At 43.8% G+C, this 26,937-nt stretch overlaps 4 protein-coding genes across 7 annotated transcripts; 3 read left to right on the top strand and 1 right to left on the bottom strand.

Annotated features, from left to right (window-relative positions):
* The first annotated feature begins 1,574 nt into the window (after positions 1–1,574).
* Positions 1,575–4,189, top strand: pvalb9 (parvalbumin 9). The gene is made up of 5 exons (XM_076034648.1): positions 1,575–1,938; positions 2,567–2,634; positions 3,024–3,156; positions 3,525–3,634; positions 3,944–4,189. Exons 2-5 carry the CDS (start codon positions 2,574–2,576, stop codon positions 3,967–3,969), a joined length of 330 nt encoding a protein of 109 aa, XP_075890763.1. The 5' UTR covers positions 1,575–1,938; positions 2,567–2,573; the 3' UTR covers positions 3,970–4,189.
* Positions 4,190–4,677: 488 nt separating this feature from the next.
* ccz1 (CCZ1 vacuolar protein trafficking and biogenesis associated) lies at positions 4,678–12,560 on the top strand. 2 transcript variants are annotated; one of them, XM_076034643.1, is made up of 17 exons: positions 4,678–4,835; positions 5,960–6,035; positions 6,153–6,249; positions 6,343–6,440; positions 6,901–6,994; positions 7,071–7,151; positions 7,230–7,277; positions 7,392–7,475; positions 8,193–8,368; positions 8,822–8,903; positions 9,138–9,199; positions 9,732–9,843; positions 10,112–10,145; positions 10,239–10,356; positions 11,435–11,593; positions 12,151–12,278; positions 12,381–12,560. In XM_076034643.1, exons 2-17 carry the CDS (start codon positions 6,022–6,024, stop codon positions 12,434–12,436), a joined length of 1,443 nt encoding a protein of 480 aa, XP_075890758.1. In that variant the 5' UTR covers positions 4,678–4,835; positions 5,960–6,021; the 3' UTR covers positions 12,437–12,560. The 2 variants fall into 2 exon arrangements, with proteins under 2 accessions (XP_075890758.1, XP_075890759.1); XM_076034644.1 differs by having other exon boundaries at positions 4,835–4,974.
* A 698-nt stretch (positions 12,561–13,258) lies between these two features.
* dlgap5 (discs, large (Drosophila) homolog-associated protein 5) lies at positions 13,259–22,448 on the top strand. 2 transcript variants are annotated; one of them, XM_076034635.1, is made up of 18 exons: positions 13,259–13,415; positions 14,275–14,495; positions 14,607–14,794; positions 14,885–15,014; positions 15,095–15,181; positions 15,282–15,368; positions 15,483–15,557; positions 15,649–15,686; positions 15,767–15,966; positions 16,063–16,236; positions 16,333–16,421; positions 16,497–16,657; positions 16,745–16,846; positions 17,813–18,065; positions 20,302–20,768; positions 20,915–21,098; positions 21,247–21,281; positions 21,410–22,448. In XM_076034635.1, the coding sequence occupies exons 2-18, from the start codon at positions 14,285–14,287 to the stop codon at positions 21,515–21,517; spliced, it is 2,589 nt and encodes an 862-aa protein (XP_075890750.1). In that variant the 5' UTR covers positions 13,259–13,415; positions 14,275–14,284; the 3' UTR covers positions 21,518–22,448. The 2 variants fall into 2 exon arrangements, with proteins under 2 accessions (XP_075890750.1, XP_075890751.1); XM_076034636.1 differs by lacking the exon at positions 21,247–21,281.
* rsph10b (radial spoke head 10 homolog B) lies at positions 21,924–26,919 on the bottom strand. 2 transcript variants are annotated; one of them, XM_076034637.1, is made up of 17 exons: positions 26,511–26,914; positions 26,346–26,421; positions 25,895–25,963; positions 25,601–25,774; positions 25,429–25,514; positions 25,219–25,339; positions 24,791–24,967; positions 24,432–24,534; positions 24,249–24,319; positions 23,973–24,162; positions 23,772–23,880; positions 23,585–23,664; positions 23,081–23,229; positions 22,883–22,987; positions 22,619–22,771; positions 22,150–22,207; positions 21,924–22,059 (listed from the first exon to the last, which is right to left on the bottom strand). In XM_076034637.1, the coding sequence occupies exons 1-17, from the start codon at positions 26,729–26,731 to the stop codon at positions 21,938–21,940; spliced, it is 2,064 nt and encodes a 687-aa protein (XP_075890752.1). In that variant the 5' UTR covers positions 26,732–26,914; the 3' UTR covers positions 21,924–21,937. The 2 variants fall into 2 exon arrangements, 1 of the variants encoding a protein (XP_075890752.1); XR_012927746.1 differs by lacking the exon at positions 21,924–22,059 and having other exon boundaries at positions 22,893–22,987; positions 26,511–26,919.
* Between the last annotated feature and the right edge of the window lie 18 nt (positions 26,920–26,937).

Below are 26,937 nucleotides of genomic sequence, written 5' to 3'. Positions count from 1 at the left end.
GTCGGGATAAATAAATATGTGGAAATAGGATACTCTGGGATCTTTAAACCTTTGGAGACAAAAAAAAACATTAAAAAAAACATTTAGATGCCCTGCTGTTGGATGGTGCCATTGTAAACCTATTTATAGGCCAAGATGGCTGTGAGAATAGAAACAAATCTCTGTTGGACCAAATATACATCGAATACATCAGTGATTAAACAAAAACCTAAAATGACAAGGTGTGACCTGTTTGGATTCTTTTCTTAAAAAAAAAAAAAAAGAAGGAAACATTCAAACAGTTACACAGTCCTGATGCTTGGTGATGATGCATGATTTTTGCACATTTTACAAAGACACAATCAAGTGCATCAGTAGCAACAGCAGCAGCAGCAGCGGATGTCTGCAGTCAGTAAAACGGCAACTGTGACTCAGCAAATCGCACCAACCGCAACGGGACTCGAGGCTGCAGCGAAACTCTTGGTGTGATATGGGCTCTGCGTAATTAAAATAATAGTGCAACAAACAACAAAGAAAGGAACACAAGACGTCTGCTGCCTGTGGGTGTGGCTGGATTGTGCCTCTTAATCTAAGACCACTGAGCGCAATGAAACCTGACCTCTTGACCTATTAATCCAGCGCTCATCTTCAGCAGTTGGCGCTGAATTTGCACTGGCTTGTTGGTTAAGGGGCCACTAGGTGGCGCCCGTGATCCATCAAAATGACTTCAAGGATTTTCTTCGTCGCAAAGATGAAGTCTTTGACAATACAGTGAATGCCGTTTCTTCAGCAGCACTGCATGAAGTAGCTGTGAGATCTCTTTGAACGTTGTCACTCCCTTGTGTTCAGTCAGGATGCTCACTCCCAGTGGAGGAATAATGAGTTGTACTCCCCTGGTTCTCGTTACAAACAGACCCCCTCCCGCCTTCACACGTACTGCAATTATTGCTGACAGGATTCACCAGAGACGCTGCTGAGCGTGATTTAATTTTGAAGGTCTTCGGTTTGATGACAACACGCAGAGCTGCGGTCATGCGTTGCAAAGGGATTCTAGCATTTCCTTCTCAAGCTTTCGCCTGACAGATTAAATTGCACGCAAGTGTAGTTTCTGTGACCCAGAGGGGTGTTTGGCTGATGACTTGGTCTTTCTTCTTATGCACGGTCAATTTCTGGAACTTTTCAAGTGCAATCAGGTATTTACCTTTATCCGCTATACAAGTGCTGGCTAACGATTTGTGGAAGCCCACATCCACCCATGTCTTAAAAATAATGAGAAAATGTTTTCTTCAAATAGACACATTCTGACACAATGTTATAATGTAGTACATGTTCATTCTGATGCGCCAAGTCAATATTTTGACTATTTCCTTTATTCCAACAGTGGAACAATGTCATTCCATAATAATTGAGCCACAACATAAAAACAGGCATGCATGAGACAATGAAATGATGACTTCTTATTTCCTTGACACTGAAGTGACCTGAACTGTAAGACTGCAGCAGGGACAGAACAAACCTCTGCCAGGAATCTTGAGGTGATTTTAGGGGATTACTGATTGATGGGGATAGAGTCATATTAAAGAGATGTGAGACGCTTGTGAGCGTCCTTCCACCTGGAGACAGAGAGGTGGGGGAGGGATGGGTGAGGGCGGGGAGGGCAGGGAAAGGGAGGGATCAGCGCAACTCTGGGGAGATTTGAGCTTGATTGGACCAAACAACCAAGGTAATGTGAAAGTAAACCGCAGCCACTCCCCTATAAATGTACAGTCCGACAGCGGATACTGGTCGGGCGGGTAACTCGAGAAGGACGCAGCCGGCTGTTGCAAAATTTGATCCGCAAACAGGTAAGAAACTCAAGCATCGGGAAGCGCATTCTTAAGAGCGCGCCAGCTGTGAGGAGAAGCCACAAAGCCTCACTGCTGCAACAGGACCTGGACAGAAGAGGAGCAAAAAACATTGGTGAGTAGCAGCAGCAGGCGTTGCCCAGGTGTGACACCCGCATCCAGCAGCGCTCAGCTGCCTTAAACTTTTCCCAAATTTTCAACCTGTCCTCCCAAAAGAATATTTAAGCTACTCGTAACTTTTTTCCCCCAAGATTCTCCTCATTTTTTCTCCCCTTGTCCTGTCTACCGATAATGACAAGCAAAAATGGCTCTGAATGTCTTTCTGATGGTTGACAGATTTAACCTCAAGGGTAAAGCTTGTGATCAGATAGTGTGAATCAAACAGGTTGGTTCAAGAACTACCTGTTGAGTGGTTTTATTGTATCAAGACTTTCCTCACAAATGTCAATTCATTTCCGAATATCTTCGCAAGATTTTCCCAAAGGAAAAACTTCCTTATTTATTAACCATACAGATAGAAACCGCTAAAACTTCATCACACAAATCTGATCTATCCAATGGAAATGTTTCTGTGACAACAAATCATGACCACTTTCCTATGAATGGAGAGTTTTATGGAACTTTTCCAAGCAGCAGTGATGTCACCTCTGTCTCTATGTATACTGTATGTACAAAAAACACTGTTTGTGTGTATGTTTGATTTTTTGTTTTTTGTTTTTTGTTTTTTTAAATATATACTAAAGGACCAAAATGTCACTCAACTCCATTCTCTCAGCCGAAGCCATTGAAAATGCCATCAAAGACTGTCAAGGTTTGTTGACATGAATCTATCTCTCTTGCACACACACACCTTCAATATCATCTTCATCTGGTGAATGTATATACATATATATATATATATATATTTTTTTTTTTTTTTTTTTTTTTTCAACTGAACGGTGATGAAATCTGAGATTTACGGGGGTTTCACTCATCATGTCAGTGTAAGTGGAGACCTGTGTCTGCTGATTTAAAGAGATTAAAAACAGAAAATAGGGCTGGAGAATCTACCAACCTGGACAGCAGCCACATTGTGATTTTAATTTTCCAGAACGGGTTAACCCCCCAGCTCATCCCTAACCCCGGTCTGCTCTCTGCTGCTGTTTGTGCTCGTTGTTGCTCGCTCGTGATTGTGCGTCACCGTCGTGTTTGTGTTTCAAGCTCCGGAGTCATTCAGCTACAAGAAGTTCTTCAAGTTGTGCGGCCTGTCCTCAAAGACACCCGAGGAAATCAAGAAGGTCTTCGAGATTCTAGACAAAGACAGCAGCGGCTACATCGAAGAGTCCGAACTCAAGTGTGTAAAACAGTGACACACAGAGTTAAGATGTATGATCTGCTTACTGTGACAAACACAGACTCTTTCTTTAAATAATAATTCATCAAGATTAGAGCTCTCTTGGTTGTACTTGGGGATTTTACCTAGAGAGAGATTTAGTCCAGCAAATACTGCAGTGGTATTATTTGGATGGCACTGTGACGCTGCCTGGTAATAATCCTCTAGGGGCAAAATGTTACCGTTGGATTTGTGTTATGTAATTCACTTTTGCATTATTGTGTGACCAGGCCACTGAAGAGGAATCTGGTGCACTAAACCTCAAACTGTAGGATTTTCTTTGTCCTGTTCACATCACTGTTTGTTTCTATGTGTGTGTATGTGTCTAGGTTCTTCCTGCAGTTCTTCATCCCGACGGCTCGGATGCTGACTGAAGCAGAGATGAAAACCTTCATCTTAAGCGCTGATGGCGACAGCGATGGAAGGCTTGGAGTCGAAGGTCAGTTTCTGATTTACTTATACTGTGTTTGTACAAATATATATATTTTAACCTTTTTTTAATTGGGATCATCAGTGTAAGGAGCCACCTGCACTGACAACAAGAGTCATGACGTCTTCCTGCTTGTCTGCATTATGGCCCTTAAAGTTACACACAATATCTGTAGCGTTTCATGAATATCAAGGAACATATTTAGATTTTCCCACTCTCTTCTAATGACTGACCCATGCTAGAGGGTTCAGTATACCACTGACATCCTTTTGATTCTGTCTTTATGAATACAAACATTTAACTTTGTCTGTGTTCTAGAATTCCTGTCCATGGTCCTGTCCTGATTTTCACAGAGGGAAAACAACTCCTCACAAGCCCTCATGTCTTCTGCGATTCCTTCATCTAGAGGCTCTTCTGATATCAGCTTTACTTAGTATTGATTTCAACATGATTGCTTCATGTTTTCCTCTTTGTACATCTGAAAATCAATGACATGAATTAAGCTGTAAACTAGAAAACAACTTATGAGTGCATTGATGTAAATTATATAAATAAATATGCTGCACTAAAGAAATGTGTGTGTGTGTGTGTGTGTGTGTGTGTGTGTGTGTGTGTGTGTGTGTGTGTGTGTGTGTGTGTGTGTGTGTGTGTGTGTGTGTTTTCCAGATGTGGCGCAAGCAAACAAGAAAATATGTACGCTTTGAGAGTAGATGTAGGCACAGGCTTGGATTAGCTTCAACCACATTCCAATATGCAATACATGCAACATATACATCAACATATGTAAGCATTACAAAAGTCTGCATAGAAAGCTGTAAAGAAATCAAAATTACAGAAATTAAAGATGTCAAGAGGATTTGAACATCAACATGATCTTTAACAAGCAAGTTGCTTTATTTAAACCAAGTCTAATAGTGGCATACAGCTAATGTATTCACTCAGAAACATTTGTATATGTTTATAGTGGGAAATAGCCGACTCTTCACCTACCTGTTTACCACTTGGAATAGGAACTTTCTTTTTCAGTTCGGTTTTAGCCGAGCACTTACGTTTGTAACACCGCGCTGTCAAAAACAGGAAGTGAAGAATGTAAAGTGATGCGGCATCTCCTTTCATTGATCCCATTTCCCATTTTTCTTTTAATGTTTTTATTTACGCCTGTCGGTAGCCGTCTGGAGCACCTGGACGTGTTGGGTTTCTACTCTCTCAGGTCAGTTCTAAAGCTGCGTTACACTTCTATTCGTTCGTGTTTGCGGAGGCTCTATCTCCTTGGTGTGTCCACACAACTTCAGCGCTAGCAGAGCAAGCTAGCACGCTAGTTGCTCGACAATCGGGTGATTGTTACTAAGGTGGCCTATAAACCTTACTCTGTTTTGTTTTATTTTTTGGTTTTGTTTTTGTTTTTTTGAAATACCGTGTTCTCAATCCGTATTTCATAGCATAAAACAGTCGAGCGTGTTGACGCCATCGTGTTTTTGTTCCTCGAGGTGTAGTCTTTTTTAACGTCAACGACAACATAAAATACGTTTAGATCTAAACATTTGTTTGGTCGTTGATCCGGAGTTTAAAGCGAATCCTTAAATCAGTTCAAAATAATTGAACCTAAAAATTCATTCTTGTATTAATAGATCGATTTTGTAGGTTAAATGCCTTTTAAATACCCCTTACATCGAACATTGTTTCGGTGTTTGCATACTTGCATACTAAAGTAAAGTAAAGCAAAAGTGCTAGTTACTTTGCAGTTACTAAAGGGCTTACTAACGAATGTAACGCGTTCTCACGTATTCAATCAGAAATAATTTGCAAAATATTGCGGTTCACTGTTGTTGTATTTTCTACTTCTGTTCACCAACACAACAAAAGACGTCGGCAGATAAGTTTCGTTTCTTTTACTGAAGCTCACTCTGTACACAACCCGAATCGGATATAACGAAAACAATGACGTAATTTCGTACGACAAATAACATCTCAAAATAGTCTTGTGTCTGTTATAAAAGAAAAACGGTCATAATAATGTATACCTTATGCAGACACAATGAACCTCATTTAGTTATTATATGACGTCATTTGTCATTTGAATATACAACCAAGAAAGTAATCGTCCGCTCAATACGCTACAATTGCCTTTCTCAGTATATGGCTATGATTTGTCAGTAAACTATGCTGTGATTGTTATTTCATAGTCGATCTGCGAGTACAACCAGGCAGGTTTTGAGCTACTGAATAACAACCCCTGTTGTATTTGTAATATACATATGACAGAGAAACATTTTCCCCTGCTGACAACTTTCTGGTCTGTTTGTAGTATGCAATGTCATTGTTTTCTTTCTGCAGGTTAACGGCATGATAACCCAACTACTTGTGGCACAAAGGAATTCCAGATAGAAGATAGACTAATGCTGATGATCAGGTAACCTTACACGATTGTATTTATACAAAGCTGCCATTAAGAATAAACTTAGTGACATTTAGTCGGTTGTTCTTCTTGCACATTTGTCCTCTCTTTTGTGTCATTTTGCTGTTCCAGTCCCAGAATGGCTTCAGGAATGCAAGACAAACAGTACACTCCGTCTCTGCTGAGTTTTTTTATTTATAACCCAACGTTTGGACCAAGGGAAGGAGAGGTAGTTTCCAAGTCTTGACTTCATTTATTTGTTTATTTATTTCTGACTTGGCAGTTTACTGCATTGTATTCTTTTTTTTTTCTTTTTTTTCAGGAAGAGAAGAAAATTTTGTTTTACCACCCAAGTGATGTGGAGAAAAATGAAAAGATCCGTAATGTGGGTCTATGTGAAGCTATTGTCCAGTTTACCAGGTGAAAAGCTGAGTGGTGAATTCCTTTAAGGTCTCGTGTTATACGCATTTTTACATCTTAGCTGTGATCAAAGAATCTAGCGCAGCAGCATTGCCACCCTTAAAAAAAAAAACTGAATGCATCCTGAACAAATACAGTATTTGTTATTTTAATTGAAAAAAGGGATGTTTCATTGTGGATTCTAGATGTCTGGAAGGGGATTCAAAAAAAAAAAAAAAGGGGGCTGCAAAGTGGTCCCGCACAGGGAATTGCTTTGTGGCATCACTAAGCGAGGAATTTTACAACTCTGTGTTATTGCAAAATGAAACTTTTTTTATGTTACACATCAATCAATTGTTCCACCAGTGGCTAGATTCACCCAAGGCTCTGCGACTTGTTAGAAATGTCATCTTCTGCTCACTATGCCACATTTTATGCTCTCGTCATCACTGTTGCATGTCTCTCTTTTGTTTTCTTTCAGGACCTTCTGTCCCATTAAGCCAGCAAAGTCCCTGCACACACAGAAGAACCGACAGTTTTTCTTTGAACCTGAGGACAACTTCTGGATAGTCATGGTAACCTAAAGCCTGATCTGTACATTACTTGTTCGGGTTTTCGTGGTCTTTATAATCCCTCTCACCCTGTTCTCAGGTGGTTCGTAACCCAATGATCGAAAAGCCAAACAAAGATGGCAAACCCCCAACCATAGAATACCAGGAGGAGGAGATGCTTGTGAGTCCCACGGGAGGTTTACCTCTATCTTTATTTTTTCCAGTTTTTACTCATTTTAACAATTTTTTTCCTCTTTAGGACACTGTTTATGGTGCTGTTGTTAGGCAATGCTACAGTATGTATAAGGTGAGTTCATGTTTCAGAATCCCGCTGCATCATCACACTCCCTCAGTCTTCAAGAATGAGGCCTGGGTGATGCAAATAAACCTCTTTTGCAACGGCATCTACATTCCTATGCAGCTCTTCAACGGCACGTTCAGCAGAGCGGTGGAGGCCGGCGGAGTGGAGCTGCTCATCCAGAAGCTTGAAAAGTTCTTCTACAGGGTAAGGAGGCCTAACTTGTTTTCACGGCTGACTGCATGAGTCATTTGGATTTGATCAGTGTGTACAAGTAGTTAAAAAAAAACGTTCTAAAGTCAATGTTGTCCAAAGGACTGGCCTCTGGCAGTGACGCCTCCACACTCACATTTCTTCTTTTGTGACTTCTCGTGCTGCTCAGTACAAGGTTGCTGTCATGCCTCATTTCTACAAACATATTTGCAGATATTCCCAGGTTGCTGCTATGGTGATGTCTCTGTAATCAGATACGCACTGTGAGGTTTGCAAACAAGTGATATCATAATATGAAATAAAAAGCGAGCCACCCATTAAATAAACACAGTCCTGATGGTGCAATGCCAAGAGGCAGGCTGTCATGTGCCCGTCGGGGGTTCAGTGTCAGTGAGTGTCCGACTCAGGGTGACGCAGGCGTCTCCGCTCAGCATCACTCAGCGTTTCTCGTTCCGCCGTCTGTATGTAAGCAAGTACTCGTGGGCAGGTAAACTGACCTCTCCACTTTCTCACTTGTGTGTCACGGCTGCATCCTGAGATTGATTTGGCTGGTCCGTTTTGAGCGGCCAATAATGCATATATAATGCAACCAGATACTGCATCAGTGTCAATGTCTTTAAGTTTTAATAAGTGCCATTTAGATTTTAATTTCAATTCTGTTGATTGGATTGGAGTTCTGCCACTTATGTCTTGTCTTTGTGTGTATTTCAGTATCTGCAAACTCTCCACTTGCAATCGTGCGACCTGCTGGACATTTTTGGAGGCATCAGCTTCTTTCCCCTGGACAAGATGACCTACCTGAAGATCCAGTCGTTTGTCAACAGAGTGGAAGAGAGCCTCAGTCTCATCAAATACACAGCCTTCCTCTACAACGACCAGCTAATCTGGTACAGAACAAGCACTTAGTTGGGACTTCATTTAAATTCTGTTTGATTACAGTGTCCATATCCCTCAAATCCACCCACAAATGTTTAACTTTATCTGTGTTTATGGAAAGTTTGCTGAAGGTCACAAGCCTTCACAAGTCCTTCAAATATTTGTCTGCATCTTTGTACAATTGGTAAGCAGGGGCGTGACATGTAATCCTGTGTGTTTAATTTAAGCCGACATTTCACTTCAGTGACATTATCACTAATTCAGCAATATGACAGCAGCGCAATACATTCTGTCATTTTGCTTTTAAGTGTTGGAAAGATTTTACTTAAAATTATGAACATGCTTGGAAAGATGATCAGTAAGACATTGCAAAATGATCCCTACTGTCGCACTTGTTCCTATTGTTGTTTTTTGCCTTTGTGCATGTTTCTGGTTGAAAACAATGATTTTCTTTTTGCTGGCAGGAGTGGACTGGAACAAGATGACATGAGGATCCTGTATAGGTACTTGACCACCTCTCTGTTCCCCAGACACAGTGAACCAGAGGTGAGCATGTCACAGTGGACCGAAGATGTGATTGTTTGTAGCTTGGATGAAAAAAGTCTAAAATTAAAGTTTTGAATGAGCTTTTTATCTCTAATGGATGAAAAATAAAGATCTGAACCGGTGCAGGATACAAAGCTGAAATACGCATGATAATGCATTGCATTTGGGGCCATATGGAGCCTTATGTTTGCCACTATTTTAGAAAGTCTGACGTCCTCTGTTCTCTCTCTGCAGCTGGCAGGCAGAGACTCTCCTTTGAGGCCAGAGGTTGCTGGAAATTTGTTGCACTATGGAAGGTAATTACTCAACTTCTTTACTTACTCTGTACAGGGCTGGATAACAAAAGGTACAGGAATAACACATTATATCTGCATTATTTAAATCAATGGTCCATTGATTTCTTTCAATTCACATTTTCATGTTGCCGGTGCTGTCACAGTTCAAACTTCATATGCAGACATTGAAGCAACATGCTGCAAATAGGTTTTGCACTAATTCCTCAATATTTTCTGCATTCTTTTGTACTAAGCACAACAACTGCTGCACTGTTCTTAGTAAAACTAGAGTAATTAAATAAATGAGTTACATGAGTTGATATGGGGGAAGGAAATCCAAGCAGATGAAAAGGAAAAAACAGGGAATAAATATTTTTATTCAGCAGCTAACTAGCATCTAACGCTAAGTCGATTTAAGGGGTAGTTTGATTGAATTGATATTTCATTTGTTTCCTGCTGAACACTTTAATGATGAAAGCCCCTATGACATTTCCTAACAAAGGTTCTTACTCTGTATGTACTCGTTCACCTCGTCACGCTCTGTGTTCTCCAGATTCTTAACGGGACCCACAAATCTTAAAGATCCAGAGGCCAAGTTGAGATTTCCAAAAATATTTGTGAGCGCGGAGGAGGGCTATGAGGAGCTGCACCTCATCGTTTATAAAGTAAGACAGGGTTGACCTGATCTTCTCTTTTTAGATCTGCCTGGTTTAATTCTGGGTGTTTTTAAAACATTTTCAAAATGTGGGAATCTGTAACAGCGGAATTTAACGATGCCAATTTTTAAATTCAATTATTCTGTCCTGTTAGGTGATGTGGATTTTTATTTGGATTAGAAAACTTTATTTAAAAATGTATATGTAATTAATGTATAATGACATTCCTAAACTGACCATGCTTTGCAATAATACCAACTGATCCGCTGCTTTCCAGGCAATGAGCGCCGCAGCTTGTTTTATGATCGACGGTGAGTGGAAAGTTCAATTCTTTTCGTACCTTCTAGCGAAGTCCCGCCTCCCCTCAGTGATCGCTCACGACAGGCCCCTCCGTCTCTTTTCAGCATCCGTGGAGCTGACGAGGGACTTCTGTGAGCAGCTGGACGGCTTGGTGGGCCCTCAGCTCACTCTGCTGGCGTCGGACATCTGCGAGCAGTTCACCATCAACCGAAGGATATCAGGGTCAGTTGTGGAAACCCTCACCATTCAAACTAGTAGCATCTCATGGTAACAGTGGTGGTTTAGAAGGTTCTTCATTCTAAGACTGCGAAGTAGCCACAAAAAAAAAAGTTAAGATAACAATGTATCTTTTGTCTCTTGTTTTTATCTTATTTGAGTTTTAGTTTTTATTACCATTTGTGATTCCATTATGATTTTCTGAGTTTATTAGGTGTATTTAACTCGTCAACACTGCAAATGAGGGAAACCTTATTGCCTTTTGAGTATACATAAGGTAATTATAATTGACCAACAGGAGATCAGCGGACAGGCCTTCACTCTTTCACACTGGTGAAAGAAACTCTTTAAATGGATTTAAGTGCGAACAGGAGTCTCACCAGTTGACTCCCCTCAGGGCGGGACGGTCCCAAGCACGATGACATGTGATGGTTAAAAATGAGATTAGGTCACATGATTAACAGCCGCCTCCTTGTTTGCCTGTGGTTTTGCAGCCCAGTCTTTGTCTTCTTCATGGCACTAGTGGCAAACACTGGATATCTGCAGGGATTTTCTTGGGTGAGATGGTAACCCAAGCAGAGTAGGTGAGGAGACTGGCATCCCGCTCTACTTTCCCTTAACCCCGGCACTGAGCTTCAGACGGGCCTTCACTTGTAACCCAACACCGGCCTCCCCTTTTAATGGGCTCCCCTTTTTAAATTACCCCGTTGAGAAAGCCACTGAATAAATAACGTCGGCCCAAAGCCCTGAACTGTGGCTTGGGTCAGTGTCCTGATTCAACCTGAAGGAGCTGGGAAGAATTCGACAGGCAAACACAAAACTGAGGACTGAACAGAGATGCAGATTTATTCAGAAAAGTCGATGCAACCACTCCTTCACTCACCTCAGAGGGAGGGGCAACCTGGCTTGACAGCTCATTGCATTATGTTGTTCGACAAACTGAATTAACATCAGAGTATAATAGGTTCATTTGGGGCCTTTAGGAGTTTTGTTTTAGGGAGGTTCGAAACAAGACACAATGTAAGTGGATATTTGTAAAATAAATAGTCCACTGGCACTGTGCTTCACATTTCTGTTGTCACAGGCCAGAGAAGGAACCCCAGTTCAAGTTCATCTACTTCAACCACATGAACCTGGCAGAGAAGAGCACCATCCACATGAGAAAGACAGCCAGCGTTTCCCTCACCTCCGTGCACCCTGACCTCATGAAGATCCTGGGAGACATCAACTGTGACTTTGCCAGGTACTTTGCCAGGCAGAGGCAGGGAGGGTTCAAGCCGAGACAGTTGCAGTGTTTTACAGTGACTGACCGCGAGTATACAGATCACGCCGTTGACCAGGAAGGAGCAGAAACAATTGATTAGCTCCACATACATTTTCTCCAGACTCTGTTACTAAATGGGAACCGCCATGAAGAAATATCCAGTTTCAGTCATTTCCATGGGTTTAGCAAAAGTGTCTCATTTGTATGAATAATCTGGTAGTTCAATGGAACTGGGAACTCTTCCTTTGTCCTATTTGTAGTGCTCATGCGATCATGTCATGGGAAAACTTCTTCTTCCAATGAAATGATACTGACAGTATTTCACAGCATTTCCTGTTGTTTCAATATTAGTTGTTGTGTCTTATGTCCATAAATGTTCAAAAACAGAAGGATATGATCTTTGTCACTGTAAACACAAAAGTTCTGCTTTGGTCTGACATGACAATTGCATAGTCTTAATAGTTTCACTTCTGACAAACATTGAGTTGTTGTAAATGAAACATTCCCCGCAAGTATTATATATTTTTTTTCCTCAGGGTGGATGAAGATGAAGAAATCATCGTAAAAGCTATGACCGACTACTGGGTAGTCGGCAAGAAGTCAGACCAGAGAGAACTTTATGTGATCCTGAATCAGAAGAATGCCAATCTGATAGAAGTAAATGGTATGTCTCCACCTCCTGGTGGTGCCTTCATCCTCCTCTCAGTACATTCCAGCACAATGCTTAATCCTTGTATCTAATTTTTGTCTGCTTTTCCCACAACAGAGGAGGTTAAGAGACTTTGTGCGACACAGTTTAACAACATTTTCTTCTTGGACTGAGGCAGCGGACGGACACCATCTGTCTCACCACACTAAAGACTGTCATCACTGCCGGGGAACATGACAGCATCAGTGTAATGCAATAATTGCATTGTAAATTAATTAAAAAAAAAATGTAAATCTCTTTCCCTTCCTTGGTTACTTATCCAAATGAAACGTGCAATTTACTTATAGAAGTAATAATGTATCCATGTTTTAACTGTGTATATACATATACATATATATAATATTTTTGCGTGTGTGGTTTTATTTTTGCAAATCTCTGATTTTTGGTTTTGTATGTTTGTTTGAAACATAGTTTTTTAAATTATTTTTAAAAGTTATTTCGAGCAAAACAACATTTCGTTTTTTTAGTTTTGATGGCAGCATAAGCTTTTGCATGCAGCTCAGTGTGAGGCTGTGACATACAATTAGTCATTCGAACCATTTAAATGTAAAATAGGCAGTCACTGAAACAAAAATATATTTTGTATAGTATTAAAATGTACATGCTAGCGCTATAAGGGGTAAATTATATGTAACAGGTTAATGAAATCACAGTTCACAAAATTTAAAGTATGAAATTGAAAATTATACATTGAAAAATACAAAAAGAATCAGTCCCGAATAAAAAGTATAAACAAAAAAATCTGTAATAAAGTGTAAAGGGTTTTCGTCAAATTTGCTATGCTGCGCTAAATGTAGAACTCAAACTCAGAGACGCAGTTCAAATTCTGTGCCGATGGGGGGCGGTAAATATTACATCAGCTCCACAGTGGGACGACGTCTCTCGAAGAAGAAACGAACAAATCATCGGCCGCTGCGCTAGCCAATCAGCTTCAACTTCGCGCTGTTTTAAACGGAGTGAGGCTCCCTCCATAGTTGTTGTGTCTGTCCGTTGTAAACTCAGTGTGCGAACTCTTGTTGGACCTGTATGGATTCACGATAACACTTGCCTCCAACGTGTTGCCTCCGAAGTCTTTTATAGGAAGAAAGTCAGGTGAGATAAATGTGCAACATGCTTTTATCTTGGTGGACAATCGACATTTAACGTGGCTAACTATCGACTTAGCCAATTAAACTCTCCTGTTGGCTTCTTGACTTCCTCTGCTTTCAGTTATGACGCTGGTAAGGTTACCAGTGCGGTCATTGCGCGGATTGATTAAATATTTGTCTTGTTGACGCTGCGGTTGGTCGACAATATAAAACGTACCCATTATAAATCAAAAGTGACTGTCATTGTAGCTTAGAACGTGAACGTCGTCGGTGCCTGACTCGCGGACACCAATAACTACTTCTTGACGAGTCAACAAATGTCAGTTGGCCTTCTGCTTCAGCTCGCTAGTGTAATGAACAGGCGTGTTTCTAGCTTGTCGATTGATTGTGTGAATATGAAATTATTTTCTCACAATATGGAATGTTATTACGAAGGGGTGGGCAAACGACGGCCCGCAGAACTTGAAGAAGTTATATTAGTAGTAAGTAAGTCATAAAATAGCAGTATTGCAGTCATTTGTGTTGGTGTTTTAATGTAAGTTACAACATTTAATTCAATTTAAGTTAATTTCAATAAAGAGACAAATACGTGGGACAGGTGTTTTGTTGTAACTCTTTTGTTCATTTTCAATTGACATTAAACACAAATTTTCTACATGCCATGATATATTTTTTCCTCCAATGGGTGTGGCTCACCAAAACACTCAATCCATCAACCCATTGTGGCCCACCAGTCAAAAAGTTTGCCCGCCCGTGTATTATGAGTTTGATTATATTACATGATACAGTCCAATACCTGTCGTGTGACTACTGTATGTTGAACCAATAAGGTAACATTTTTCTCCCTTTTTTTTAATATATAGATAAATAAACATGGAGTCTCGATTTGCTCACCTGCGCGAGCGGGACACCAGTGTGTCCATGATGAGGGTCAAAATGTCTCGTAGGAGATCCCAGACCCAGAAGGAAAACCGAGAAAGGACGGTGAACTCTCGCAGGCAGCTGGAAAATCTCCCCGAGCTGGAGCTCTCGTCCATGGATGCGTCCATCGCGATGGCTGTAAACAATACCAAGCCTGCAAAAAGTGAGACCTCATTCCCACTGAAATGGAAATCAAACCACCCAAGTAGTTTGTGTTGAAGCCCCTGGTGATCAGTGGTGTGTGATTTATCAGATTAACTGTGTTTTCCCACAGATGTGGCAGCAGATGAAAGACTTAAACAGCTCGAGCGCTGGAAAGAGCGCAAGGCTCTGGAAAAGGAGAAAGAAAAGAGGGAAAAGGAGCGGAAAGGTGTTTTCAAGACCGGCGTGTATCATCCAAAGAACCATGCGATTGCTGCTTCCCTGCCTTTGGCACCAGCTGCACCAACCAGAGTGAGAGAGGTAAAGAAGGGCTTTTGGAAATATGAATATAAGATTCTGTTCTTACTCTGTCGCATACGTTCTTGAGCTGATGAACAACATGTCTTGTAGACTAGAGTGACTCCAGCTCAGTCCCAGACTACCAGAGTTACTCGTTCAATGAAGCAGCAGCAGCAAGTGCAGAAGGCAACACTTGTGAAGCCTATGAATGTGCAGGATGCAAATGCTGTGGCAAAGAAAGGTACATCTTTTCTTACGTTGGCCCTGACGTGAAATGTCCAGTCTGCTGTGGTTTCATCTAACATTTGTCCCTATCAACAGCTGTGCCTGCCTTGGAGCAGCCAACCAGGAGCCGGGTAGCTCCAGTGAAGGCTGCACCTCCTAAAACAAAAGGCAAAGTATGCCCAGGTAACAATTCAGACAGCACCAGTTTCCACGTCACACACACGCCTCACTGTATTGTTTTTCATCTCATTGTGCATTTGTATCGTATCCATCCCTACACCAGTGGAGCCTATCAGAGCTTTGCCAACCAGATCAGCCACAAGGTCAACAGCTCCTGCACTGCAAGACAAACCCAAGGACAACCCAGCAGGTAAACTCTAGGCAGAGTCTGCAGTGGAGTCTATACACAGTTTAATATAAATGCTGTGCAACTTGCAGTGCCGCTACAACCACAATCACTCTTTCTTTGTTCATCATTGTTTAGGTGTGAGAGCCACCAGGAGCAAAGCAATAGTGAAGCCTCTGCCTTCCTTTTCTGACAGGAAAAAGGACTGTGAAGGTATCATCACTTGTAGGAATATTTATTAAGTATAAGTAAATTAATGCTGTTTCTTCAAATCCTAACATCTTTGATTTTTTTTCTTGCATAGAAACTGAAAAGGCTGATGTCCAGCCTGCTGTCCTTAAGGTGAAGTGAACCGTCAGCGTTTAGTGTCTCAAAAAAAAATAACTCGCTGATATTAATGATTTGAAAATGTCTTTTTGCAGGAGCCTGAGCCAAAGAAGCAGCCAGAAAACGAGCCTCTCTCAGAAGACCATGATCTACCTGACTCCGTCCCCGCTGGCGATCCTGCTCAAGGTCCATCTTTTGCTCCTCAGGGTTTCGTCTTCCAGGCTCCCTCTGGCTTGTCCTCCTTCAAATTTGAGCCTCTCACTCCGCGATCAAATGACGCCTCCCTCAAACCAAGGTATATTTTTTTGTGAGTGTGTATGTGTTAAGATACCGCATTTAAGGTCCCTTGCATCGTCATGCTGAGTGCCTTGTTCTTCCTTTCGGTGCACAGCGTGAACTTCAGCTTTCCACCAGCCCCCGTGTCCAACGTCCAACACCAGGACGAGCCGAGCCAAGCGTCTCCCCCCAAGTCTCCCCGCTGCTCACCTCCACGCACGCCCTCCGCCGTGGCTCCACAGACTCCAGCCAGTCCGGCAGAGTCCAAGCATGACGTGCCGTACTTCAGGTAGTCTCTCCGTCAGTTCTACATACCCATGTGAAGATTTATTTTCCTGTAAAATCATATTTTCTTTCATTGACTTTCTTTGAAAATGTCATTTAGATCCGAAATTGCCAATGAGACGGAGAGACTGACATCCCTGTGTGGCGACTGGGAGGCCAAAGTTGAGGACGAGTCCATCCCAGAAGAGAGTATGTCTACATCTTCCATCTTCTGCAGGAGTCATTGTTCCTCAAAAGTTTAACGCCGCGTCTGTGTGTGTCCAGTGAGAGATCGCATGCGCACGGCCGTCGGCCAGGCGAGGCTGCTGATGAAGGAGCGCTTCAAGCAGTTTGGCGGTCTGGTGGACGACTGCGAATTTGCTCGCGGCGAGAAGATCACCACCTGCACTGACCTGCAGGGCTTCTGGGACATGGTATATTTCCAGGTGGGTGGTCGATGGCCGAGGGGCTGCGTCTTGAGGTGGAGGACGCACAGAGGCCAAGGGTTTATTCTGTCGCCGCTGTCCTGGCAGGTGGAGGACGTCAACAAGAAGTTCGAGGCACTGAAGGATGCGGAGAGCCGAGGCTGGGCGGAGGAGCGCAAGCCTCCACCACGGCAGAAGAAGGTCGTCAAGGTCAGCGAGTTCTCATTTCAACTCTGTCATGTTTTGCATCATGCAGTTGTCTTAAGTGGTGATGGTAGATGAGGCCTTGTGAAGCGATGCGGCACATTGTATTGATACTGTGTCCGCACTGTGTTGTGCAGTGCGTTTATCAGTGTTACTTAGTGCGACACCTGCTGGATCGTAACCATTATTGCAGGCAACATTAATTGAGTGACTCCACTGACAAACTGATTAAATGACCTGCTCTGTACGCAATAATATGTCGCTGTATTTTTTGTTATTATATTATTTTAAACTTTAATCCAAGTGTAAAATATATTTTAAATGTAGAGTCAATAAAAAGTGTGTCATAATATAAAAAAACAGAGTGTGACTGCAATTGTGAATTGTTGAGCATGTACTGTCTTTGAGGCAGGAACTTATTTATTTATTTATTTATTTAAAAAAAAAAAAAAAAAAACATTCTTAAAACTAATTTTTTCCAGTGTCTTGGTTTTGAACCGATTCCTTTTCTTGGGAGCAAGTTCTCCATCTTTGGAGAACGCCAGTTCTCGAGGCACTGAGGATGCCGGAGTACATTGAAAACTGTAGCGACTGCTGGAAGTGGTTTATTAGCTGAGATGAGATCATAAAGGTCCCACGCGGCGAACACCTTTCTCTTTTCCGTGCTCCAATTCACAGCTTGAAGTGCAAGGGTTTCTTTCTTTGTGGCAGAGAAGCAGCTCGTTGACAGATGCAATTCCTTATAAACACAGTTTGGCATCGCAGTGACGGACTAAACGGCATCTGTATTGGTCACGTGAGCTTTACTTGAAGCGATACACGCACCGACACAGGGTTTTGCCCTATGAGCTCGACACATGCGCCGACGCATCGGTGTTGCCGGACCCTCATTAGTCTTAAGTATTCACTTTCCTCAGTTTGGGCTTTAAAAAGAAGCCATGATCTAAGTATCCAGACGCCTCCTTTTTCCAGAAACCAGTGGCAGCGGGGCCGCCCTCCAAGCCAGCGGGGGCCACAGCGGCGGCAGCGGCCAAGTCTCGCCTGGCCGCCGCCAAAGCGGCCATGAAGGCCAAGCAGAGGGCGTCCAAGGAAGACGGCGCCAACGGCGAGGAAACTTCCTGTTCGGACGCACAGGTGCCGCAACCTCAGGGAGCCCCTCCACCCGGCAGCTCCGTGCCCCTGGACGAGGGCTTTTCCCGGGTGCACAGTCCACTCAAACCCCCAGGTCAGAGTTTGACACACTCGCCTCGCCTTGCCTCGCCACGGTTCGATTGTGTTTTCATGGACCCCGGATCACGAGACCGTGGGCGGAGTCGACGCGGTAAAGCGGGACAAAGTTTTCGACGGCATCATTTCTGCGACGACAGCGCAGCGATAGACAAAGTAGAAGTTGTTTCATACCTGCTGCTCGGTCTGTGGTTGCTTTTCTGTTCAAGAAAGAACAGTTTTCCTCACTGAAGTCACAGTTGATCATTTATGCAGGCAACATTTATAATTTCTGGTTTCGTTTTCTGGGAGAGTAAAGGTGTAGTTCAACCTTTATATAAACACGAGACGGATACAACGGGAAATAGCATTTATTTAAAAACAGACAGTAAACACGACTCCTTATTTGAAACAGCTGCCCTAGCGAGCCAAGGACCACTTTATGCCGCGGTGTTCGAGGCTTCCTCGCGGCGAAGAGCCACGTCCTCTCGACGAATCCGTATTTCCTCTCGTCTCGAGACTCCTGGGATTCCCTAACTTAACGCCCTTCACGCCGGAGCAACTCAATTTGTTCCGAGCGCTTCGCCATTTGCAGCTCGTCGTTTTCGCGAATATGGTTGAACACACTCGCGACGTCGAGGGCATTCCGGGTTCGCCTGCCTCTCCCCAAAAGACAAAATAAACTAAACTCGCCTCACCTCGCTTGGACCCTGGGGGATTGAGGTACCAAAACGGCAAACCGGCCAGTGCGAACGGCCTACAACCGTACCGTGGCGAGGCGAGGCAATGAGAACGCCCCCTTAGAATCATGTGGCAAACCTTTTCACTACACGTGCAATAAGGTTTTTTTAACACTTGTTTTGTGATCATTTTTTTATTTCTTTTAAATTCATATACATTATTTTATCTTCTATTTGCACTGTATATTAGGGCTGGTAAATGAATACTTGAATTGCGGATATTCCTCGAATATGGGCGGGGGGGGGGGGGGGGGGTACATTTGACTGTAAAAAGAACAATTCACATTTTTGTGCAAAATATATTTTTCACGATTAGAACAGCGCACACGTTGACTCTCTTCCGCTGTGTGTGTCCCATGGTGCGCTCCTTACTGGCCTGTGTAGCTGCAGTCATGCGTCACAACAAGGAAGCAAGGACTGCTACTGAAGCTGCATTTAGTAAATGTGCACCCCGTCGAAAGGAACATAGTCGGTGAAGAAGAGACGGGTTCCGCTTTCCAAACAACCTAAGCTCACAGCCTGTAACAGCCCAACCGCTTCTTAGAGTGCACATTCTTTTGCTTATCATTGTTTCATTTGCACTGAAGTTGCACTAAAGGTCACATGTTGAACATGATGCTTTAATTGGGATTGATTTTCTCCAGGGGGGGAAATAGATATATTTACAATATTATTATTAATATTCGATATTCGGGCCAATTTTTAAGACCAAAATTCAAATTTAATCTCAGAGGAATGTTACCAGCCCTAGGGCCAATTCCAATTCCTCCCTTAACTCCTCAATCTCAACCCTCGCCCTTAACCCTCAATCTTTGGCCCTCAATCTTGGCCCTCAAAAATAAGTGTAAGGGCTTAGAAATGGGACACCCCTTAAGTGCAGTTACGTCTTCAGACTGTGGGGGGCGGCCTTACGCCAAAGCTACGTCCAGTCTGTCAAGGAGACGACGACGAAGAAGGAGAAAAAGAAAAAGACGGCGAAAAAGGAAGAAGTCCTCCTTCGCTACACAATGGGGTACACAAGTAATGTGAAGCCGGGACCGCCGGTCCGGTTGACAAACCTCGTAAAGTTAAAAAAAAAAAAAAAAAAAATGTTACGCAACAACGATGTCAATAATCCATAAAAAAGTCTTAAACTAAGACAATACAATGGTTTCGTAATATGTATATCTTTATTAACTAAGAAAATACTTCCATTTGTAGCTCGCTTTTACATTGCGATCTTTTTCGAAAATGTCTTGGCGAAAATACGCAATGCCTTCTGGGTAGCCCTTACTGCCAAGGGTGGTGCCGGAGAATCTCAATATTGAGGGCGATACAGCCCTTAAACTCGTCCCTCAACTTGACGTTCTTAGAATCGGGACAGCACTTGCACCTCGCGGGAGCGCGCATTTTTGAGATTGAGGGTTAAAGGAGGAATTGGAATTCACCCCTACTGTCCATGCTGCTGTCACTATACAAATTTCCCCAATGTGGGATGAATAAATGCATTCTTCTTCTTCTTCTTCAATCCTGCAGCTTCATTGAGGAAATCCAGTCGCCTGAGTGCGGCCGTGCTGCCGCAGCCGTCTCCCAGCAGCGGCAGCAGCAGCTGCCTCTCAACAAGAAGAGTCACCCGGCAGTCCCTCACGTCGGTGCAGACGCCCGGGCGGAGCGCCGCCCCGCTCTTCCACACTCCCGCCGAACGACTCCTCACCCCCAAGAAAACACCAGCAAAGGCTCAGAAATCCCAACCTGGCACCCCTCAGCTGTCCCGCAGCACCACAAGCCCCCAACCGGCGTGTTCGCCCGCGTCTGTTACCGAGGAGGTCTCGGCAGGAGAGACCGCCGAGTTTCAGGACCACCAGGCTCCTGAAACTTCAGCATGCCTGAGTTTCACACTGTCACCCTGCGGGACTCCGACCCCGGCACCCGCCTCCTCTCCACCCACCGCTGTGGAGGCCCAGGGTCCTGCGTGCCGCTCGGCAGAGACCTCTATCGTGGAGGTAAAAAAAAAAAAAACACAGCTGCGTCACCAAAAGTCACATTTTTTGCCAACTGAAGGGGAAAACTGGTGATCATATTTGACTCTTTGTTAAATCGTACAAGTTGCATCTTGGGAGGAAAAGTCAATTTCCTCTCCTGGTTTCAGGACATGCCGGGCTTGGACTTTGAGCGGTACCTGCAGCCGTCGCTGAGGTGCAGCCCGTGCCCAGCGGGGGAGGTTGCCATGGAGACGCTCTCGCCCATGGCAACGCTCTCGCCCATGGCGCCGGACGTGGAGATGGAGAGTCCCAAAGGCCAGTCAGAGGAGTTACAAGCTCGGCAAGAGACAGGTATGATTGGCCACAGCAACATCCTGCATTTTAATCTGCGTCTATTACTAAATTTGCCACCAATGCATGCTGTAGTTTCTGTGCAGTGCGATTGTTTTGTGGTAAATGATTAATTTTTTTCACTCACTGTTTTGGTCACTTCTCACAGCGGTGCCTTTAGTGTCAGCCCTTCCACCACCAAAGGTCAGTGTTTTCTTCCTTTGTATTCCTTCACTTTGCAGTACTTCAGAAGATTGCAATGCCCAAATGACTGTTGATTGTGTTTATTTTGACATCATCACAGTTGAGTATTTTATTTGTGTGTTTTTCAGAGCCAGGCAGCTGATGCCGCCCTGCTTCTCTTCACTCCAGACCCCAAAGACCGGATACGCCAGTCAGTCTGTCCGTCTGACCTCATGGTCTTCACCCCTCCCTTGTAAAATACTACTTTGTGTATATACATGCATATTTTTTGAAAATCTGAACTTTCTATCTTTATTTTTTTTTATTACATTTGTACAACCAGAGTGTTTTTTAGAAAATAGAAAGTTGTTAGAGTTGTATAATTTCATGGCCAGTGTTTTAGCCCAGGTTTTTCTGCTTCACGTTTCTGTTGTTCACCAGCCACTGGATTCCCCCAACCTCCTTTTTTTTCTCTTTCCTGCAACACAATGGCTGCATAGAAAAGAAAAGCACAGAGCTAACGTTTCTGAATGGTACACACACTAGATAAAAGTAGCTAAGATAAATAAAAACATGTATTAATGTATGTATCAAAGGTTTTCTGTTATGTACATTGATATACTGTATTTTACAACAAAAGTATCATTTCCAAAAGTGTGCTACCTGTGGGGACCCGATTACGTTTCTTTCTTTATGTGTCCTGCCTTAAGTTTGCGTTCAACATCCGGGAAAAAAATATAGTTGAAAAACTGGTGCATTTTCTGGATCTGAACTTCCACTTCAGGCCCCTCGGTTTGTTCTAAAGCAGAGAAGACTTTCAGAACGTGGACAAATTTTTGTTTTTGGGAAATATTTGTGTTCAATAAGTAAATGCGAAACATTAACAAACCTCCTTGCTGAAACTTTGTGCGCAGAACACCAGGTGATTGGTTGATCAGGTCTTCTGGCTATGGCCAAAACATTTAAATCAGTTATTAAATGCACTATCCAGTCAAGAAACGTGTGTGTATGTATGTAAAAATGCATATATATGTATACGTAATGGCTATGAGTCATTGGTCCTCACTGCTTGCAGTAAGCAGAATATTGAAGTGTATTATTACATATTTATTACATAATATGGCAGTCTCAGGAGGCAACTCTTGGTATATTTCTTTTGTATTCCTGCTGTAAATTATAATTTAGCTGCCTTAGCGGGCTGTTTCATTCGCAGTGAGTGGTGTCAGTTTGCTGCTAGTGTCAGGAAGGGGGCACTTTCAGAAGTAATGGTACACAGGGTACCTGGTGACGTCAGCACAGGAAGCAACATGATGTGGAGTGATGTTGACACGTGTAGTTAAGAACACAGAGGCTCTCACCGATGGGAAGCGACTGTCAGTCAGGGTCGAGGAGTCCTCGATGGACTCCGCCTTGGGGGTGGACGGTGTCTGACGCTCCTTCAGCTCTCTGGAACTAAGACACTTCACCTGCGCACATCCCAGGAGGATCTCAAAGAACTCCAGGAAGGAAAGCTGAGGCAGAGGCAGGATGGAAGTGGAGCGGAGACGGAATAGCGGATGAAAAAAACCTATTCTGAAAAAGGCACCGTGCACGGGACAGTGAGACAGATGGCGCAGGTCTACCTTCACATACAGGAAGGAGGAGAAATTCTGGGGGTCCGGTCTGTCTGCGGTGACCATCTCCATCACTCTGGCTGTGGTCAAGGTCTTGTCCAGCAGATTCAGATCCTGAAACACATTTTCAGAAAGGAAAGCCTTGATCAAAATATAAATCTTTTCTAGCTCTCAGTTTTAATTTTCTTTATGATGCATCTGTCGCACCTTGAACAGCCATAGCAGGTCCCTGCAGGTCATGCTTTCGTCGTTTGTTGGAGGCAGGATGGCTTTGCAGTGATTCTGAAAGATTGCCCAACACCTCTCGATGTAGGCCAGCGCCTCCGCAGCATAATCAGGCTGCCTGAAAAGTAAACCTGCAACAGGAGAGCTTCAGTTCACAAGGCCAGCATCACAGATTCAAAATTGGACATAACTTGCAAAACTGTCAGATGTCAAAAGAATCTGCAAATGACTCAGAGACGGAAATGTCTTCACAAATCCGCTAACACTCTTGCTCTGTGCTGCCATGCATGTTGGCAAATGTGCAATTACATATGAGATTTTACGAGAATTACGGCTTATGCGATTCACACCATTCACTGCATACACCTGCAAATCGCAATTGTACTTTGTGGAAATTTTAGAAATATTGCTTTTATTTTGAGAAAAAGTGTTGTGGAAACGCAGCTTCAGTCATTGTGTTGGTGTCTGAGACGTTGTGTCTCTTACCTTTCACCTTTTTCGCATTGGGAAGAATGTTGTCCGTCATCAGCTTGGAAAAGCAGGAGGCCAAAACGTTTGACTGTGACCTGCGAGAAAACACATTCACTGTCCGTTGTAATCGAGCTAAAGCGTCATCATCTTGTCTTATGCCGTATTGGTAACTTCTCGATGGTTGTGAAAAGACGTCCCTTACTTCATGTCCTTATGGTAGACGTTGTAGGCCAACACCACAAGGCAGTACAGGAACCTACGGAGGAGGATTGGGCTGAACGGAGAGTGGACCTCTGCTGGATTAGCTGAGTCTGAGACACACACAGAGAAAACACACTGCAGCATTGAGACATGAATGCAACCTCTTGCGGAGGAGGATTGGGTGGTGTATTGGGCTGCTGACCTGCCATGAGGCAGTCAATCTGCGACAGAGGGATGCCCTGGTGGTGGACGTAACAGTCTTTGAGAAAGCACCAGAGCTGTAGGCGGGTCATCAGAGAGAGGTTGTGTAGGGAATCCACAAAACCGAGCCTGCTGTAGAACCTGTAGATAGACCTCAACTCCGTGTAGTGAGTCCACACCATGAACTCCACCTGTGGCCAGGAGACGCAGCATTAGGGGGAGTGCGCTGCTGGAAATGAGGACGGTACGCGACTCCTCTGGGATTGCAGCACTTCACCTGTTTGCGCTCAGCGTCCTGTTCCCTCTCAGGGATGTCAGCCAGCAGGCCCTCGATGTTCAGGGCCATGTCTGACAGTGGGAGATATAAGATTACGGCCCGACAGAGGAAAACTCTGGTTCAAATGCGCAGACTTTCTGTTCAATCGCTGGACCGCTGTACATCAGGACAGTGTTGTCTTACCAAACAGAGGGATGAGGGATTTGTTTCCATACAGGTCTTGTGTCATCGTCTGCTCAAACATGACGTCCTCAAAGACGTGGCCGTAGATGGAGGTAAATCTTCCCTGAGGGAGATGCACAGTCATCACTCTAGAATTTTGGTGCCTAACACAAGATGTGAGCAAGTCAATAGAATTAAAAAGCAAAGTGAAGATTTCCCACCAATGCATATTTCTGTTTACCCCCTGAAATGATTTAAATTCATGAAAGTTGTTCTTTAAACTTGGACACTTCTGAAGGATTTGATGGAGTCAGTGGGAAACCCGCTGTGATGGAGCTAGTGTGTTGGTAGTTTGAGGCAGTGATGCCTGGCTGATTTACCGTGGAAACGCTCTTGTTGTCGCGCCACTCCCCTTCGTAGACGGCCCCGCTGGCATGGTAAAAGGTTCCCCGTCCGTGTCTCAGGCCCTGGACAAAATTGCCAGTATACTGATTGCTCAGGAAACACTGCGACTCCTCCACCTGCCTCAGGATCCATATGTGCGTGCCTCGCCCTTCCTGCCACGCAGAAGAGAACAAAATGATTCCATTCATTCATCCATCCGTCTGTCTGTCCTTCCATCCATCCATTCATCCACCCGTCTGTCCATCCATCCATTCATCCACCCGTCTGTCCATCCATCCAACCGTCCATTCATCTACCCATCCCCCCATGTGTCCATCCATCTGTCCATCCATCCATCCATCCATCCAAACAAGGGAGATGCAGTCATCTGTCAACTGGGCCTGAGAAATTGTGCTCCTCGCACCTGAGCTCCTTTCTTCCACTTGCCGACGTACTGCTGGCCCACGTTGAGCCACCTCATGGTCCCCTCTCCGTGCCTCAGGTTGTTCTTCCACTGACCGGAGTAGATGTTCCCCGAGGGGTAGCTGCAAGGACACAGGCGTTACTTTTTATTTTCTTTTTTTTTTGCAAGTGACGCAGCTGCCGAAGCCTGCCGAGCGACGGCAGTACGCACCATCTCACCCCCCAGCCCCCCTTCTTGTTGTGCACCCACTCTCCTTCGTACCACGAGGTCCTCTCCCTGTTGTAATGCAGTAAACCCTGTCGCAAGAAAAAAGAAAGGGACGGTCAGGCAAAGAGTCTCTTGAGACGAGAGGATACCTGACACACACATGAGTGAGCCACACCTTCCCGTGCCTCTTGCCCTCATCCCACTGCCCCGTGTAGGTCACGCCGTTGGATGCACATGCGTAGGTTCCAGTGCCATGGCGTAACCCATGACACACCTCCCCAACATAGCTGTTGCCATCCGGCCAGGTGTAGGTGCCCTGGCCCTCCGGTGTGTTATTCCTGAATTCACCCTTTAAAAAAGAGGATTATCAAGTACTGGCTGCACTGATGATTTCTGTAAAACCTTGTATTTGTTGTTATGTTGTTACTATGTTGAGAAATGTTGTATGCACACACTGGGAGAGACTAACCTCATATTTTAAACCATCTGCCCGTGTGAAGACTCCATGTCCTTGCATAAGTCCTCTGGAAAACATACCCTTTGCAAAACAAAAAAACAAAAACAAACGAACTTGAGGACATGAACCTTTAAAACTATTTATTCAAGTCTCATGTATATTAATTACATGTCTGACTCTGACCAAGACAAAACAATCCCCAATCTATGTTATTGCAAAATTATAAACTGAAGTCAAGGACTTTAAGCAAGCATGAAAAGGTGACACTCAATTTACAGAATGGTTTGTGAAAATGCATCTTTTACATGACTTTTGGATCATACACGAGTATATGCAGTGTGTACAAATGCAGCACTATGGAAGCACATTGAATATTTTTTCCTGACGGTTTCTGCGCATAAAAACAGACGAATAAATATAACTATGTATAACTATTTTTTTTGTGCGTGTGTGTCAATCACACCTCGTACGTGTGGCCTCCTTGCATATGAGCGACGCCTTCACCGTGAAACTGCTCCTCCAACATGTCCCCTTCATACCTGTCGTTAAACAGCAAACTAGTTGTAGCCCCTTCACTCACTCAGGTGGGTCGACACTCCGGGTGTATTGCAATTACGATTACAATTACCTCCGCACAACCGGGATAAAAAAGGAAGTGCACTGATCGAGCCCATCCATGTCCGAGTCTTCCTCCTGCAGGCCGTCTGCCCTGCCTTCATCCTCCCTTACAAACACACATCTGCGGATTAAATTCTCCTCGATTTGCTTCTCTTCTCCCGGCGGCTCGATGAGATCGGCGGGTTTCTCTTCTTTAGTCTTGATTTTCTTCTTTTTCTTCACCTGCGACATTTCTTTCGTTCTTTTTGCCACTGCGGTCTTCCCGACTGTAAAAAAACAGCCGTTCCTTCATTTGGTTGTCACGTGTATTTGACCAGTTACGGTAAACTCCACTAGAGCGGCGACAGATCGCGGACTCGCAGCCAGCTTTACTGCTTCCTGTCAACTGGTCAGATTGGCCAGTGGATGAATTGGACAAATTGGACCCGCCAGATTTG

Source organism: Nelusetta ayraudi, unplaced genomic scaffold (genome assembly GCF_046127955.1).
Source record: "Nelusetta ayraudi isolate G7.1 ecotype Tasmania unplaced genomic scaffold, CSIRO-AGI_Nayr_v1 ptg000042l, whole genome shotgun sequence".
In the NCBI taxonomy this organism is placed as follows: domain Eukaryota; kingdom Metazoa; phylum Chordata; class Actinopteri; order Tetraodontiformes; family Monacanthidae; genus Nelusetta; species Nelusetta ayraudi.
Note: the sequence above shows the minus strand (reverse complement) of the source record. Positions and strands in the feature narration are given on the sequence as shown.